Source organism: Gracilinanus agilis, chromosome 3 (assembly GCF_016433145.1).
Source record: "Gracilinanus agilis isolate LMUSP501 chromosome 3, AgileGrace, whole genome shotgun sequence".
In the NCBI taxonomy this organism is placed as follows: Eukaryota; Metazoa; Chordata; class Mammalia; order Didelphimorphia; family Didelphidae; genus Gracilinanus; species Gracilinanus agilis.
In genome coordinates, this window is record NC_058132.1 from 395,395,066 (window position 1) to 395,414,319 (window position 19,254).

General features: G+C 35.2%; 1 protein-coding gene across 1 annotated transcript in view; it reads right to left on the reverse strand.

Annotated features, from left to right (window-relative positions):
* Window positions 1-19,254, reverse strand: part of CFAP47 (cilia and flagella associated protein 47) — an 859,036-nt gene that overhangs the window by 457,544 nt on the left and 382,238 nt on the right. The window contains exons 43-44 of the mRNA XM_044669214.1: window positions 11,675-11,786; window positions 9,869-10,095 (exon numbers count right to left, since the gene is read on the reverse strand). Coding sequence (XP_044525149.1) covers window positions 9,869-10,095; window positions 11,675-11,786 — 339 coding nt within the window. The remainder of the gene's footprint in view (window positions 1-9,868; window positions 10,096-11,674; window positions 11,787-19,254) is intronic.

The window sequence follows — 19,254 nt, forward strand, 5'->3', positions numbered from 1 at the left end:
GAGCAAACAACAGAGGAGAACAAACAAGTAATCATATCCAAACCTTCCCCCCAAAAATGAAAATTGGTCACAAGCTATTAAAGAGTTCAAATCTCAGATTATGAGAAAGATGGTAGAGAACTGGCAAGAAAATAACAGTTTAAAAGGCAGAATTTCGCAATTGGAAAGTGAGGCTTGGAAATCAAATGAATTGAAAAGCAAATTGAAGACCAGAAATGACCAGCTGGAAGCCTTGAAGAACCAAACAGACCAGATTAGAAAGGAAAACCAAAAGATTATAGCCAAAAACCAGTCTCTAAAGGCTAGAATTGGGCAATTAGAAAAAGATGCCTCCAAATAAAAAGAATCAATAAGCAAATTGGAGACCAAAATCAAACAGCTGGAGAACAGGATAGACCAAATCAAAAAGGAAAATCAAAAGAATATAGCAGAAAACCAGTCTCTAAAGACAAGAATTGGGCAGGTAGAAGCCAATGATCTCTCAAGACAACAAGAACAAATAAAGCAAAATCAAAAGATTGATAAAATAGAAGGAAACATGAAATATCTCACTAAGAAATTGAAAGATCAAGAAAACAGGTCTAGAAGAGATAATTTGAGAATCATTGGTCTTCCTGAAAAAGCAGAAATCAATAGAAATTTGGACTCCATACTAAAAAGAAATTATTCAGCAAAATTGCCCTGAAGTTCTACAACAAGAGGGCAATATAGACATTGAAAGGATCCATAGATTGCCCTCTACACTAAACCCTGAAAAAACAACCCCCAGGAATATAATAGCCAAATTCAAGAATGTCCAAGTAAAAGAAAAAAATTTACAAGAAGCCAGAAAGAGATAATTCAGATATCAAGGATCACACAGGATCTGGCAGCCTCCACACTAGAAGACCGCAAGGCTTGGAATATGATATTCAGAAAGGCAAGAGAACTGGGTCTACAACCAAGGATCACCTACCCATCAAAACTGACTATATACTTCCAGGGGAAAATATGGGCATTCAACAAGATAGAAGATTTCCAAGTATTGCACAGAAAAGATCAGGACTAAATGGAAAATTCAATATCCAACCACAAAAACCAAGAGAAACTTGAAAAGGTAAATAAGAAACAGAAGGGAATGAAAGAAAATTCTTATTTTTAAATTTGCCTCTTTAAGGGCTTCAAAAAGATCTAATTATTTGTATTCCTATATGGAAAAACGTTATGTGTAATTCTCTGTAGTGAACTCTATTCACTATTATAGTATACACTATTATAGTAATTAGAAGAATTATTCATAGGGAGAGGTTGGAGTACCAAATGGTCTAAGATGATAAGGGGGTGGGTGGGAAAGAGGGGGTGAATAGTAGAGGACACCAAGAGAAAGTTGAATGAATAAGAAAAATACGATATTCTATTACACCCAAAGAGGGCATGGGAATGGGAGGTGATGAATACTATTATAAGAAGGATAGGAAGAAAGCATTAAGAGGTAATATTTAAATCTTACTCTCAGTGGAATTAACCCTGAGAGGGAAGAGTAGCTTTATCCATTGAGATATAGAACTCTATCGAACCCTACTGAGAAAGTCAGAAGGGATAAACCAAGGGGAGCAGGGGAGTGGGGAAGTCAAAAAAGGGAGGGGAGGATAAGGGAGAGGGAATTCATTAGGCCTTAAAAATAAAAAGTGGGGAATAACAAGGGAGGGGGTAGAAAGAGTAGTAAATCAAGGGAGGGGACAAGGGTTACTGGTTTAAAACAAATCACTGGTTTAAAAGGAAATAGCATAAGAAAAAGAGGTTGAACTAAGAGAGGATACCAAAATGTCAACGAATACACAACTGATAATTATAACTCTGAATGTGATGATTGATTATACTAAATTAAAGAGCTTTTGTACAAATAAAAACATTGCAAACAAAATCAGAAGGGAAACAACAAATTGGGAAAAAATCTTTATAACAAAAAACTCTGACAGGGGTTTAATTACTCAAATATACAAGGAGTTAAATCAATTGTATAAAAAATGAAGCCATTCCCCAATCGATAAATGGGCAAGGGACATGAATAGGTAATTTTCACATAAAGAAATCAAAACTATCAATAAGCACATGAGAAAGTGTCCCAAATCTCTAATAATTAGAGAAATGCAAATCAAAACAACTCTGAGGTATCACCTCACACCTAGCAGATTGGCTAAAATGAAAGAAGGGGAGAGTAATGAATGCTGGAGGGGATGTGGCAAAATTGGGACATTAATGCATTGCTGGTAGAGCTGTGAACTGATCCAGCCATTCTGGCTGGCAATTTGTAACCATGCTCAAAGGGCTATAAAAGAATCCAGCCATACCATTGTTGGGTCTGTACCCCAAAGAGATCATAGATAAAAAGACTTGTATGAAAATATTTATAACCACAATTTTTGTGGTGGCAAAAAACTGGAAAACGAGGGTATGTCCTTCTACTGGGGAATGGCTGAACAAACTGTGCTATATAAATGGAATATTATTGTGCTCAAAGGAATAATAAACTAGAGGAATTCCATGTGAACTAGAAAGATCTCCAGGAATTGACGCAGAGTGAAAGGAGCAGAGCCAGAAGAACATTGTACACAGAGACCAAAACACTGTGGTAAAATAGAATGTAATGGACTTCTGTACTAGCAGCAAAGCAATGATCCATAACAATTCCGAGGGACTTATGGTAAAGAACGCTACCCACATTCAGAGGAAGAACTACAGGAGAGGAAACACAGAAGAAAAGTAACTGCTTGAATACATGCGTTGAGGTGGAAATGATTGAGGATGTAGACCTGAAACTACCACTCCTATGCAACTATCAACAATTTGGAAATAAGTCTCGATCAATGACACATGTTAAAACTGTAGGGGAGGGGATGTCGGGGGTTGAAGGGGAAAGTAAGAACATGTAACCATGATAACTTTTCTAAAAAATAAAAATAACAAAAACAAATTCCATCAATTTTTTTCAATGAAGTATGAGGAGAGGTCCCCAAGAAAGAGAGTGAAGATAGGAAGTGTTTTAGGAAGCTTGAGCTAGAATTGAAAGCATGGAAGCACTTGTTGGTGATTGGGATAGAGAATCAAATAGAAAGAGATACAAGGACTACCATTCTGCAGTGAGGGCTCATTTGAGATTATGTAAAATAGATTTAATGTGCATAGTTTTGTGACTTTCTCTAGTTCTGCTCAGCAGCACACAAGCAAAAGTGAAATACCTTAAGGGTTTAGGTTTTTCAAGGCATGATTGGGGATAGAACAGGGGGCAAGAAATTAAGAAGATAGTGTCAATTGCAATTGGTTTAGCAACGGTTAGGGAGAGGGAAGGGTAATTAAAAGGTGATTTGGGGTAGAATGAGACAAAGAACAGAATGAGTGGTTGTATGGCATAGGGAAAGATGGGATGGACAAACTAAAGCAATTCCTAAATTCACAAAAGAAATGAAACATTCATGTAAGTATAGTTATATTCTCCCATAGGTTATCATGACACTAGTGAGGAGAAAAAGCATGCAGAAAACACATGGGCCATGGGAATATGCACATGTAGAGAATAGGTACAACCATGTACAATGCATGGAAGATACATACATAATTAGTTAGACAACAATTCACCCCCCTATTTCCATTTTTCCTGAAAACTTAATAGGAGTCAGCCATGAGACATGACAACAAAAAAAAAACTCTTGAGAATTTGAGTTGCATTGAGAAAGGCATAGGTTCCAAGAATAAGACAGTGATAGCTATGGTATATTTGTAGCCTGCTCAGACTGCAACCTAATTGGGGTTAAGTAGTGGCTAACCTATATCTAATAGCTATGTTGATTGCTTGCAGAGTAGATAGATATCTTTTTTACTTACACTCACAGGAATCTTGACATAAGTCATTCATAAACTCTATCTGGAGATTGTCCAGGAGGATTCTCTAGGTAGATCAATGAATTAAAATGAAAAATGACATTTTTAGGTCAATGCCTTAGATAAGGCCTTATCTGTTTGAACCCAGAGTCTTAGGGCAGTGATGGGCAAACTACAGCCTGTGGGCCTGATGCAGCCCCCTGAAATGTTCTATCTGACCGTGAGACATTATTCCTAATCTGACAAATACAGTGAGTAAGATCCAATACAATAAAACTTTGAAAGAGTTGCCTTAGAAACAGACTGACAGATGAGCATTTCCTTTCCTTTGGCACCCTCTTTAAAAAGTTTGCCCATCACTAACTTATACCTAATGGACCATTTCACAGGGTTTCTTTACCTAACCTAGAGACTCTGTGTAAGTCACAAATGACCCCAGGAGTTCTGATTCTTTGGCTCTAATAGGCGATCTGTCTTATGTACGTATCTTGAGTGAAGAGGACCAAGAGAAGCAGCTGCTCTGCTGCTTAGGATCATGTAGGGAAGGAAAGTCAAGCTTGAAGGACTGCTGCCCACGACAACATTCCCAAGTGTAATCCAAGCCTGTTAAAACTATAGTTGCTACATGATATTAATGTGTTGACAAAATAATTTCTAAAAAAGGAAAATACAAATTGTGATTTTCAAAGTCAATATGTATCTCATTAGGATCCTTATATATGGGTTAGAGGCTACTGTTTTTAATTTAAGTTTGACGCCACTAGTTTTGCAAGGGTACATAACATTTTGTTTTGGTAGACCTTTGGTAAACGTGAAGCCTAAGAAGCTCATCCAAATGTAATGTTTTTAAATTCATAGGACTATAAAGGAAACCAATTCCCTTGAAGTATAGTTATCACTGAAGAAGAAAATGGTAAACAAGAAGAACATGATAAATCACTCCAATATCTTTGCCACAAAAACTCAAAAAAGGGGTCATATCAAGAGTCAAGCACAGGGGCAGCTGGGTAGCTCAGTGGATTGAGAGCCAGGCCTAGAGATGGGAGGTCCTAGGTTCAAATCCGGCCTCAGACACTTCCCAGCTATGTGACCCTGGGCAAGTCACTTGACCCCCATTGCCCACCCTTACCACTCTCCACCTAAGAGCTAACACGCAGAAGTTAAGGGTTTAAAAGAAAGAAAGAAAGAAAGAAAGAAAGAAAGAAAGAAAGAAAGAAAGAAAGAAAGAAAGAAAGAAAGAAAGAAAGAAAGAATGAGTCAAGCACAACTGAAATGACTCAACAAGAGCTATGAAAAAAAAAAACATTTTTTAAAGGTTAGGGACCCAGGTAAAGAACTTGTGCTTTAGAACTTGCTAACTTTTATTTCTGAATATCCTTCAATGAAGTCTAAGGAAATAAAGTCTAAGAATAAGTATATCGCATGTGTCAAATCATGGGAATTCTTGGAAACCAGTAGGTCCTGTGGAGTTCATTAGGAAATTGTTTAATTTCTACTTCTAAAATTTTCTATTGGTTATTTATTTCTTATTTTATCAGTCTGGGTATTTTCTATTTTGTTATTATTTGCTCATTTTCTTCACATGCTCAGACTTGATGACATACAGTTATACATAATAGTTGCTGAACGTTGTATTTATTTATTTTTCTTTGTTGTTGCATATATTTCTAATCATGGTATTTTGATTTCTCCTTTTGAAAACTAAATTTTTTATTTTAATAAAGTTTCTTCTTTATTTTGAAAACCCACCTTTTTGTTTTATCAATACATTAATTGTTATATTAATAACATTAATTAATAATAATTAATTATTTGATTTATGAATATAATAATACTTTATGCTTTATGTTATTGGTCTCCTTTTATCTTTATAATTTATTGTTTTCATATTAATTTATTCATTTTCTAATTTTGTTAACTGAAAACTTGGCTCATTAATTTCTCCTTTTTCTTTATCTGTAATATAAACATTCAGGAATATAAATGTACCTAGGAGTACATTTTAGCTATATATCATAAAATTTTATATGCTGTTGATATTGCATTGTGTTTAATAAAATCTCTTATTTTCCAATAATTTATTCTTCAAGCCAGGCATTACTTAACATGTCACTTTAGGCCCCATATGAGAATAAATCTTCTGTTCATATTTTCCTTAATGCAAGGACTTTGTTGAATTGTAAGTTCACATAGAGGATAAGGACTGAGCCTATGATTTATCAAGCACATTAAAAATTGACAGATGCTGAAATAGCCTCAAGATGCATGCCCTAAGTAGATTAGATGTCCTAAAACAATTTGTAAGGAATTAGAATTGAAAATTTATTGTCAACTTGGAAATGTTCTTAAAAGGTCTTTAAAGAGGTGTTCTTTAAGGAAAAAAAATCCAATCCTGTAGTAAAGACTTAAAGTCAAGAGATTTTAGGAAGGAGAAAGTGGCTAATAAGAAAGTGAAGGCATTAAGTAAAAGATTAAAGCTTCAAGAGGTCTGAGAGAAGTAGAAGGGAGGATAGGGATGGTAGAAGAGTCTATTTTTTGTTTTAATATCCAGCAAATCTTACCCTGTTCATAGGCAATAGAGAATTAGAGAGTTTGAAGACTCAAATGGAAGGTAATTCTTGTCGGATCATAGATCCAAAAAGTCTGAGAGAAATTAGATCATGGCAAAAATTGATTATGCTTAACAAGTAATAGAAATCCTACTTCCTGTGAGGTATTGGGGGTGGGGGGGTGGGGGAAGAGAAGAAGTGTGTTTATGTTAAGAAGTTTTAAAGACAGGGATCTTCTTTTATGGATTTACTCTTGTTAGTGAAGTAGGATAGATCTTATTGGAGTAGATATCTCCCAGGCAGATATTCCAAGTATAAATCTACAGTCACAAAAACTTTTTTTGCTTGTTCCCAGAAGACAGGAATAGGAGCAATGAGAGGAATTTGCCAAAACATTTGGACTCTGAGTAAGGTGAAATATTATAGTGATTAGAGTTCTCCAAAAGCTACCTCAAGGCAGATTTTCTTCATTGACCTTATTCAAATAAATGCTAGAAAATCAGTTGGGAAAGAGGCTCCAGATGAGAATTCTGTTCAAGTAGGTACCAAAATAAATTCTCAGGTTTTTTTCTAAAATAAGATTCTTTGTCTCTTTTCCATTCAACTCTCTCCTTGCATTTATCAAACCCAGTTTTCTCCAGTTTTTCTTTATATCTGTAATTTGAATTAAAGGATCCTTAGAGTGGTATGCTGAAATGTGTATTGTTAAAATCATTATCTAGGATAAGATGGATGCCACCTTGACTGACAGGGGTGGCAGTTGAGAATTTGGAATGTTCCCAGATGCCATGAGCCAGGGGCAGGAGTTGGGTGGCCCCACGCTATAAATACCCCCTAGGAACAACAGTTGAGGTCTCAAAACTCAGAGCTGAGAATTGAGCAAACTTCTCTTGGAGCAATAGCTGGGACAGAGGGAGATAAAGGGTGGAAGAAAAAGAAGTGGGTAGGCCTGAACCTGTGCTTGACTGAGAGAGAGCTAGTGATCCATCAATATTATTGGTAGTAGAGTTGAGAGAATATACAGATCATCAATCAACATCTACATCAATAGCCTTCCCTATCCTCTGACATAGCTGTGGCCAGGTCAGGTCAGCGTTAGTGAGAGGGTAAAGACCTCAAGCCATTACCAGCCTAGCAATCTCCAGTCCTGATCAATGATTAGCTTAGTAGCCAAACAATAGCAATAGGGTTCCCAATACCCAAACCTATTACCTTGTTATCCTTTCCCCATTAATAGTTAATACAGTGATTTACCAAAAAGTGCCTTCCTGAGTGATTATTCTATCACAGCCCTTAGGAAAAGAGAATCAATACACAGTCAGATACCAACATTTCCAAAGCCAATCAATAGCCTATTAACAATTAATCCAACCCCAGGTTGGGTCTAGTGAGGTTAACCATATACCTAACCTCTCAAGGGGTCCCAACCTGAGCAACTGTTGGAAGGAAGCAACTGACAGGCTGATGCAACCAAGCCTGTCAGAGAGAGAAGGGGGATTGATTGAATCAATAGCTATTGTGAGAGGAGTGGGTGTTCCTCCTTCACCAACTTAACTGGCTTAGGCCTTGGGCCCCTGATCCCTCCTTCATTCATACTATTCCTAAGATCTCTATCTGCTTATGCAGAGACTGATACACTGGTAAAATTGAATGTAATGGACTTCTGTACTGGCAGCAATGCAATGATCCAGGACAATTCTGAGGGATTTATGGAAAAGAACTTATGGAAAAAAAGATTTATGGAAAAGCTACCCACATTCAGAGGAAGAACTGTGGGAGGAAAAACAAGGAAGAAAAACAATTGCTTGAACACATGGGTTGATGCGGACATGATTGGGGATGTAGACTTGAAAGGATCACACCAGTGCAACTATCAGTAATATGGAAATAGGTATTGGTTGATGACACATGTTAAAACCAGTGGAAATGTGGGTCAGCAATGTGGGGGGGGGGAAGGGGAGTTAAGGGGAAAGTAAGAATATGTATCATGTAACCATGGAAATTTTTTCTAAAAAATAAAATTTTAAATGCAAAAAACAAAACAAAACAAAACAAAAAAAAAAAAAAAAAAAAAAAAAACCTAGGATCACCCTTGGGGATAGCTGGGTGGCTCAGCATATTGAGAACCAGGCATAGAGATGGAAGTTCCTAGGTTCAAATTTGGCCTAAGGCAATGCCTAGCTTGTAGGACCCTGGACAAGTCACTCAACCCTCATTGCCTAGCCCTTACCATTCTTCTGCTTTAGAACCAATACATAGTATTGATTCTAAGATGGAAGGTAAGGGTTTAAAAAAAATCAAACAACCTAGGATCACCTGCACAGTGTGTCTTGTTATAGGGAAATTATAGATATAGATATAGACTTAAGGTAAGACAGAGAACTGATAGCTTGGAGGAAGCTCTGGACTTAATGCATGGACATTCCATGAATGAAATGAAGCCAGAGGTTTGAAAAAGGAGAGTTTCTTGGCCAAGCTGAGTGAAGGAGGGTGTGTTGTGTGGTCCAGCTTGCCTGAAATCTAAGGAGCTGAGAAGATTGGGATTTATAGAAGACTTGAGAGAAGAGACCATCAAGCAACTAACTCAACCTAGGTAGAGATAAGGTTCAAATCTACTGCTTGTGGACAGCTGGTAGAAAAAAAACTATACTCCCTAGTGCTTTTCTTTTGGACTTAATTGGATATGCAAGGATTGATCCTGGTTCCTGTATCATCTTAGAGCATCTTGTAGCAGCACAGTGAGAACCCCAATACTTCTGCCCTCTTCAGTTTAGAAAGAGCTGTCTATACCTTAGTAGGCTATCCCTTAGAGGTAGAAACCCTCTCACCCACTTTCCCAAAGTTACCAACAATAAAATCAGTTAATTTATACTTCCTGTGTCTTCTCCAAACCAGCAAGATCCCAATATTGGAGTTATATTAACAACACTGGTATCCCTGGCTGTTAGGAGAGCAGTTTAACTGACAAAATGTCATTCCCCATTCCTCAACTCCCTGTGTGGTTTATTCTGTGTTAACCGGTCAGTCCTTTCCCTGGAGTGGTGTGGGAGTGTCCCCCAGTCTGTGTGATTCCCTGTCTGGAACCCAGTTTGTCCCTATTTTTTTCAGTTTAAACACTAATATTATAGGTATTTATAAAATAAAGCATGAGTCAGGTATCTGTAGTACATGCTGATGATTGAAGAAAACTTTAGTGGAAGAAAAAATCAAATATTAAAGCTAAAAAGTGTGATCTTAGATTAAAGCAAGATTATAATATTTATTTCTCAAATTTTATCATCAGTTTAATTGAGCTCATTAAAAATGCAATGACAAGTAAGTTTGCTATTTAGGAAAATATAAGTGTATTTTTGTAGTTTGTCTGCATACAGCATTTTCTTTTTATTAATTGTTAACTAACCAGCCAAAGCTACCTAATGCAAAAAAAAAATCAATTGTGGCAGATTTTCTTCAACTCCTACCTCAAGTTTTGTTAGTCCTAAGAGAGCAATTGCAGCTCGTACACTGCTACTGTTGAGCGTTCCCGTGATTTTCCTTCGTTCATACTCAAGAGATGACATCTGCTGGTGTGCTGCAAAAGCTAGGGCATCTGCCTTGGCATTATTAACCACTGGCACTTTGAGTTCCAATTCCAAAATATTATTAAGATCACATTTCAAATGTAGAACTGGGTCATCCTTGCTTAAGTCTAAAATGAAAAAAAAAAAAAACTCAACAATTCCTATTGAAATATCATTGACCTTATTAATTAAGAGAGTTAGAAACAGGAATAGATAACTGTGTTCACTTATTTTGTATTTTATCAACTTTCACTTAAATAATTGCAAAGTTTAAGATAACTTTATTAAATAAATATTCATGTCATATTTACAATATATATTGATTTACCAAAAAAAAAACCCTCACAATAAAGAAAATGTTCCTTGTCATTTAACATTCAATTACATCCTGGTAATTTAATATTCATTAGTATTCAAATTGAGAGTCTCACTAGTCATTGTACTCATATTGAATATAAAGAAAAATAGAAAGGGATAAACATATAAAAAGAATATCCTTACAAATTATAATGTACTTTATAATTATTTTTTTATCTTATTAACAGAATTATTCCAAGTCAGAAATGTCAATAGTCATCAACCTACTCTAATTGTCTCAGAATAAGACTTTATGCCTGTCCATTGGGTGACTCGCCTAGAAAGTATATGCGAGAGAAGAGAAAAAAGATTTTAAATTCTAGATAAATACTATGTTATGCAGTGTGCTTTGGAAATAAGGTATCCTAGTCAATAAAATATTCTGGATGTTGAGTTTTATTTTTTAACTCAACCTTGGAAAATCCAGAGGGAAAAAAAAAACTGATCGAGGCCTTCATAACTAAAATAAAGATAAAAAGATAAAAGTTCTGCAGAGCTTATAAAAAAGCCTCAATTAAAAAAATTAAATGGTACCCAAGATAATTCACATATGATGCATATAGTATTTGATTTTTATTTTATACTACAAAAACTTCATTTTCAAGGAGATTTTAACCTGCAAACACAGAATGTATTGAGTTTTTCTAAAGGTTTACTATTGGCATCATTTTCTTTATATAATTCAATTGCATTATGTCCATTGCTCATCATGAGTAGCATGCATTTGGGCTCAGAATATAGGGACCAAATTCAGTCCTCTTCTTCACTAGCTTTGTGTCCTTGAGAGTATCACTTTACTTCTCTTACTTCATTTACTTATCTTTGAAATTAAAATAATAATAATTTGCCTACCTCCCAATATTGGGAGGAATAAATTCAATTTGTACAAAGCTTTATCTAAGCTAATAACTTTGATATATAATTAATAACTGTAATTAAAATAACATTTTAATATAAACTATAATTATTATATAGATTCTGATTTATTATGGTTCAAATCAAGTCTCCTAAAACAAATCCACGTGATAAAGTCTTGATTTGAAGGGCTGTTGTTACATCATAAGAAGATATGGAGGGACAGTTAGGTGCCTCAGTGGATTGAGAACTATGCTGGGAGATGGGAGATCATAGGTTCAAATTTGGTTTAAGATCCTTCCTAGCTTTGTGATCCTGGGCAAGTCACTTAACTCCCATTATCTAGCCCTTACCACTCTTCTGCCTTGGAACCAATACACACTATTCATTCTAAGATAGAAGGTAAAGGTTATAAAAAATAAAATAAAATAAAGAAATATGTTCATCTTGTCTCTAAGCATTAGTCTTAAAAATATTATGTTTTGTTTACTCTACCTTCATCAGGAGGGTGGCCATAATTCAAAATACATGGATTATTTATTGGGAGGAATCTAGAAGGCAAAGGAACAGTACTTGTTCCTTCCACAATGTATATAAATTCTCCAATCTGAAATAGAGGTATATCTGAATGTTAATTTAAGTTTCAAAAGAAGAGATAGTTAAAAAAAAACAAAGGAATCAAAAAGCCCTAACAAAATTATATTGTAAACACTCTGATGGTGGGGCACCAGCGTAGCTCATTTCAAAGGATACTTAGCTCCAGTGAATATCACTTCTCTCATTCTGAGAGGATATTCTGTAATTTTTCAAACTGGACTAATTATACCAAAATTGACTTGTATGATCAACCCTTTGCTACTCTCAGATTTGGGTTGGAATAGAAGATCCTCTGGAGTCACACAAATTTAAGAATCATAGCAACACTCATCCAGAGAAGTTGACTCAATTGGCAGAAAAAGGAATTGGCTATCAGTTAACAGGAGACAAAATCATAGCAGAAAGCAATAGGGAGAGTAATTCCTCCGTTAATATGTCATAGACACCTAAACTTGGAAGAGCCACTGGTCTCATCTCTTTTTCCTTTCTCTCCTTTTCGTTGTAGAAGAAATATTCAAGTAGACCTGTTGCCACAAAAGAATGTGGAGCATAGGAAAATAATCCAGGGATAGAAGTAAAAAGCCCTTACAGCCTCCAAGAATTGATGTGAGATGCTGAGTTAAGCAGTGCCTTTCTGGATGATGAGGTAGAGAAATCAGAAGATAAGATTCATATTAACTTATTCAGGAGTGGGAAGTAGAAACTGTGGAATGCAGGGGGAGAAAATATTTTTTATTTTTTTAAGTATTTTTTAAAGAGCCATAACTATTACCTAAGACTCCTGCATTATTTTCCCACAGTAGCACTGTACACATGCTCAAAATATTTCTCCAAATATTTCTGGAGAAAGTGCAAAAGCCAGAGACTCTCAAATTACACACACACACTTGTGTGTGTATGTAATTTGGGAGGCACTTTGTGTGTGTGTGTGTGTGTGTGTGTGTGTGTGTGTGTGTGTGTGTGTGTGTGCATTTAGTGCCTACAAAATAATTAAATTGTGAACTCCTTGGAGGCAGGGATTGTTGTTGTCTTTCTCTTGCCTGGCACAATGGCCTGACACTTGCTAGGGTCTTAAATGCTTTTTGTCATGTTTTGACTGAATCACAGTTGATCCATGGGGACTCTATCACTTTCCATTAGGAAAAAACAGAGGGGATTCTCAATATTTAATAATCTCAAGTATGAGTCATTTCTGGGTTCTTCTCTGTTTAACTAAAATGATATTTTAATGCTTTGTAAGGCTAAGCACTTGTAAGAAGAGTTGGTGGTCACTTTGGAGGAAAGGCCATATACGGGAGTTCCAAGTTACCTTCTAGGTGAGGAAAATTGAACGAGAAAAAATATTGAGGGCCATAAAGTTTGGCAGACCCTTATGTCGGGAGGGATTTCCTTACATAGGGGTAACAAGGGGTTTGTAATTAATTATAATATTAATTTAGATATAAATTTTGATTTATCCTGGGCATATTTAAATTGACCTTTTTAAAAAAAGGTTTTGTTTTTCCCCATACCACTATCAATAAGTATTCATTATTTTAGTAGTTTGGCTTATTTTGAGTCATATTGAAAATATCATCACCTTAAATGTAGAAATATTATTTTTCTATAAAGGTATTTAAAATTATAGACTCATAGAGCATTAGATTAGGAAAAGATCTTAAAGATCATTTAGTCCAACCCTTCATTTTACAGATGATGTGAGTAACAATATTTATTTGTTTGTTTTTTTAAACCCTTACCTTCCGTCTTGGAGTCAATACTATGTATTTGCTCCAAGGCAGAAGAGTGGTAAGGGTAGGCAATGGGGATCAAGTGACTTGCCCAGGGTCACGCAAATGGGAAGTGTCTGAGGCTGGATTTGAACCTAGGACCTCCTATCTCTAGGTCTGGCTCTCAATCCACTGAGCTACCCAGCTGCCCCCTGAGTAACAATATTTAAAAGGAAGATCCCAAAGAAAACCTCTGGCCATGAAAACATTATTTATTTTGATCCTCAGCCCATACAAACACTCAAATCTCTCTTGTGATTATTCCATTCCCTTTCCCAATAAAAGCTCATCCCTAATTACATTTAGCTATTTTATGCTATAGAAATTGGCAATGATTTTGCTTATTCATATTCATTTCTCATTAAAGATGAAAATCTTACATCTTCTCTCTGTGAGGTATCATGTTTTTATTAATATGTTTTTGTCTCTCTCATCACAAGGTCTTTCTGAAGATTTTTCCTGTTCTTTTTATTCCAATGGAGTGTATATAGTAGTACTGTGTGTTATGTCTGTAGCCTGAGACTGACTAATGTAGTAACTATATTGACCATTTAACTCCCAGTTGGCAGTACGTAATATCCTCAGAATAATCAAAGGAAGGATTTTATAAATATAAATATAAAATATTTATGTATTTTATTTATTAATATATGTATAAATACATAATATATAAAATAAATGTAAATATAAAAACATTTAGTAAATGTCTAGTGTGTGAAAATGGAAAAGTTTACCTCATATTTTAATAAGTATGTATGACAGAGACACAAGCAGAGGAACTTCAAAATAATGGTGAACACAAAGAACTATGTGAGATATAAGTGAAGAAAGATCATTATAAATTGGGGAAAATATCAGTAATGACATTATGACATATCATTAACACCTAGCAAATGTAGCACTGTTATACATATTCTAAACCATATACTTATTCTAAAAGTTCAAAATGGATTAACAGTATCATTGTGAATAATATTTCAGACACTCCCCCTACAAAAAAAATCCCTTTGGCAAACATATCTCCCTATCTTACGCATATATTACATAAATGAATATCATTTGTATGTATGTATGTATATAGATAGATAGATAGATAGATAGATAGATAGATAGACAGATAGGTAGGTAAATAGATATGTAGAAATGGAAAGGACCTCAGAGGATATCTAGGTTAACCTCCTCATGATATAATTGAAACTGAATCTAAGGGAAGTTAAATGAAAGTGACTTGCCTAAGCTCACATAGGTTAGTAATTTCAAAGCCATGATTTTAACCATATACTATGACTCCAGAGTCAGTGGTTTTTGAATAAGATTACCTCTATTTTTATATATTTGTATCTATTAATGGAATCTTGAATGATTTTGATATATAAATATGAGAAACCTTACTGGAAAAGAGCCAAGTGGTCTTTCCCTCTACCAAATCACATTTTTTTAATTAAAAAAATCCATTTAGAGAGATCTCATTCTGTTGACCACTGGCATTGAACTCAAATAGAAATGAGGTCACTAAATCCATATGTCAGGATTCCTGTGGGACACATTCTGACAATCTTAAAATGTAATGTTTTGTTTTATTTTCTTTATTGTGTTAAAAAGTTCTGATTGTATTTTAATCAGGTTTAAGTCCTTTAACAATACAGGGATGTGGGGGACACCTGGGTAGCTCAGTGTATTGAGAGTCACACTTATACACAGGAGGCCCTGGGTTCAAATCTGACCTCAGATACTTCATAGCTGTGTGACCCAGGGCAAGTAGCAACCCCCACTGCCTAAGCATTACCACTCATTTGCCTTACATACAACAGTATGTAAAGGTTTTAAAAAAAAAAAGGAAATAGAGGGATGCACTTTCTACTGATCCTTCATATGTTCCAAATTGAAGATGACACCATGCTAGTTGCTTCAAACATCAGAATATTGTAGCCTTGCAGAAGAGATCTATAAGAACTCAAAAGAGTATGACGTAATAAATCACATTGGAAAACCTAAATGGAAAAAAAGAATATTTTTGTCTAGGATACAACATTCTATAAAGCTTGTCCATTAACAGAAAGACAGAGACACAGAGAAACAGAGATTTCATTCAGTGCAAATGAACAAGTTGTAGAATTGTGGGGGAAAGAATTCAAAAAGGCTGAATTTCTTTTGAGAAACTGCAAAGATTCTTTAATGGACCCAAATTTCCCTCAGAAATCAAAATGTATCATTTAAAAGTTGGTATTGTACTCTAAGTGTCCTCATGAGTCATCAAAGCCCCTAAAGGCAAAAACAATTAACTTCCTGGCAGTTTCTATCAAAATGACTTCCAGAATGGGAAATACTCTACCCATATAACTACTCCAGAAAAGCTCTGAAATTCCCATAAGACCAAAGAACGATCAAGAAGTTCAGTGAAAAACTACAGGAAGTGATTCCTTCTATCCTAGAATTATTCAAAAAGTCAATCAAAAGTCCATAGGTAATTGGAAGGGGAGCCTCTTCTAGCAAAGGCAAAGTCAACACAAGGTAGTCTCCTAGTATAACCTGAGCGGGACACCTATAGCTAAAAAGCTTTTGTGTTCTGAAGCAGAAAGAGAAGAGGGCTCACTTCCCATAGAAAGTCCTAGATTGGATATCTCTGAAAGAAGTAGCAGGTGGTGACCAGAGGTCAGTGATCAGCAACTAGCCTATTGCCACAGTCCTTAGTTCTACTTTGCTCAGACCAAGACAACCCTAGTACTATGAGTTCTGTAACATTCTGTCCTGGGACACAAGACTGAGACCTAAAGATGAAGCCCTCTCAAGGATAGAATCTGCTAAACAGAAATTAGTGACCCCATTAAATATCAAATATTATTTTAATTAAAAAGAAAAAAGTAGGGGAAAATATTACCTGGAAAACAAAGTGACCTGGAAAACAGATTAAGGAAAGAAAATTTAAGAATCTTTGCATTGCCTGAAAGCAATGACCAAATACAAACCAGGATATTACATTTTAGGAAATCATGAAAGAAAACTGTACAGACATATTAAAACAAGAATTTGCATTAGATCCAGAAAGCAAGGAAAAGCTGGAAAGTATCTTCTAGTCATCTTCTGAAAGAAACTCAAAAATGTTCTAGGAAAAGACTTGGGCAAGAATCATAGTGATAGAGACAGACCTAGTAGGTTGTGATCCAACTCTTGATGGAATGTCCAGTTAGTGAGTCCACAAAGCCTTTGTTGCTTTCTATGAGAGAGACACTGTGAGTACAAATTGAAGCAGGAAGAAAAATAGTCTATGCCTTCAAGGAGCTTATATTCTAATGGAGGAAGACAACACATGAAAGGAGTTGATAGCTTAAGGTGGGAGGGAAGATGATGAGAAAGGTATCCAGCACCAAGACATAGGGAGGAAGGAGACTTGGCTGCTGAAAGCCCTCCTTAAATGCAGGTTCTAGGAGGAGCCATTCAATTAATGGATGAGGCTCCAGTGACAGAAGTGACTTCCATGGTGTGATTTTTCAGGGCTGGAGTAAACTTCCAGGATGAACAAGTTTCTGAAGCATGATAGAGAAAGGTTGAAGTGCAGCTTAGAGATCAGTCAATGAAAACCTAGATTCATTTCAGTATTTGAATATGGTCCAATGTTTCACTAATGCTTTTGCCTTTTATTTCCCTCAAAATTTTTGCATTTAATTTCATTTTAGAAACAGCAGAAAAATGGAAATATAGCCTGCCAATGACAATGATATTAACAGAAAAATCTGCTGTTTTACTCAGGGGGAAAAATAGCAAATGGAACATTAGTTGTTTTACTGTTCTCAACAGGTGGTACTTAAAACAGTACAGCTATCACAGATTTAAATAAATTCAGAGGCAAACTAGATGGGGGGTTTGAACATTTGATTATTTACTTGAGCATATAATTGCACTGTTTCAGGATGTTTAGCAACATAATTTAATACTTAAATTAACAGGTATTTCCCATATATAATTATAATTACTCTGAACAATATTCTATTAGAAGGATATGACTTATGAGTAATTATTAAAATTGGTTGGATTTTCTAACATTTTTGCAAACAGGAACACTGAATAAACATTTAAAATCATGTTTATTTATATGAAATATTGAACTAAGAACAATTAAATTTTAGTTATTTGATATGATTGTACACTCAGACAACTCCTTGTTCCATTTCACAGTACAAAAGTGATTTCCTATGCAAATGCAACTCAAAATTATTAAAATTTAAAAATCAAGGAAAATATAGTTTACATTGTTTTCTAATTCTATGTCTAATTGTGTTAGGATTAGCTGAGCGCTTAGCCCTTAGAAAAAGATGGGACTGACTCTTTCATATGTTTGGCAAGCTTCTTTACTATCTGAGAAATAAAAGATCCAATGTATGGTGAATTGGTATCAGAGGTTTAAGTAGAATTCCTGTTTACCCCCACATAAGCTTAGGTAACAATAATGATGATAATAGATATTATTTATATAGCATCTATTATATATAATATATGCATATGCATGCATATATTATATATATATACATCCATAAATTCTGCTTAGCACTTTTCAAATATTATCTCATTTGATTCTTACAACGGTCCTGTGAGATAGATGTCATTATAGTTCCAGTTTTAGAGTTAAGGAAACTGAGTTAGAGATTAATTGAGTTGTCCATGGTTGGTCATACAATTACTTATTATCTAAAGTCAAACCTGAACTCAGATCCTTCTCACTCCAGCGCAGTATTCTATCCATTGTGCTGCCACTAGCAGCTCAGCTATTAGGATTCTCTCCCTCTTTGAAATTGCCTTTTCCTATACCACAAATATTTTTTTGTCTTCTCAATAAAAGGTAAGGTCCTTGAGGGCAAGAACTACTTCATTTTTTGCCTTTTTTAGCCTTCGATCTAGCACAATCTCTTTTGCACAGTAAGTGTTTATGTTGTTAGATCTTTTAACTAGAGCTGTATATATGACTATATAGAGAGTACTTTATATGGCTAACTGCCTCTAATTTTGAATTCATGTATCTCAGGACTGAAAAAAGACATTTTGCTCAAGTGCTGGTTACGTGCTGCAGCTAACTGGGAGGAAGTTGTTAGAGCGGTCTAAATTTTTCTATTTCCAATGATTTCCTTTGGGCTAGATTCTATTATACCCCAAAGAATTCTTATCATCAGGAACCTCATCATTCTATGAAAATGTATCAATTTTGATAATTATGCCTATTGCCCACTATCCTAGTACCTTCTGGCCCTTTGATGGGAAGACTAGAAGGAAGAACAAAGGATCCTCTCAAAGTCTCCATTTAAAGTTGAGGAAACTGAGGCTAACAGGTTAAGTGATTTGCCCAGGCTTACACAGTGAGTAAGTGTCTGAGGTCCTATTTGAACTTGGGTCTTACTGATTTGTATGGGACTCCGTCACAGAGTACCTTTTCTTCTTCTCCTCACTAAACATTTTGAGCTTCCTTTGGTGTGTAGTCTTCCTCTATAAGATTGAAACCCTTTGAGGGTTTTTTTTTCATATTTGTACTCCCAGTGCTTAGCAGAGTGTCTGGCCCATAGTAGGCACTTAAGAAAACATTTATTTACTAATGGACAACTTTTATTTTAAGACACATTTAAAGGAAGTTGGAAACAGAAGACTATTAGGAACTTAATTAAGTTATTAATTTAAGATTAAATTAATTTAATCTGTTAAGACTATTATTCCTAGTCTTAACAA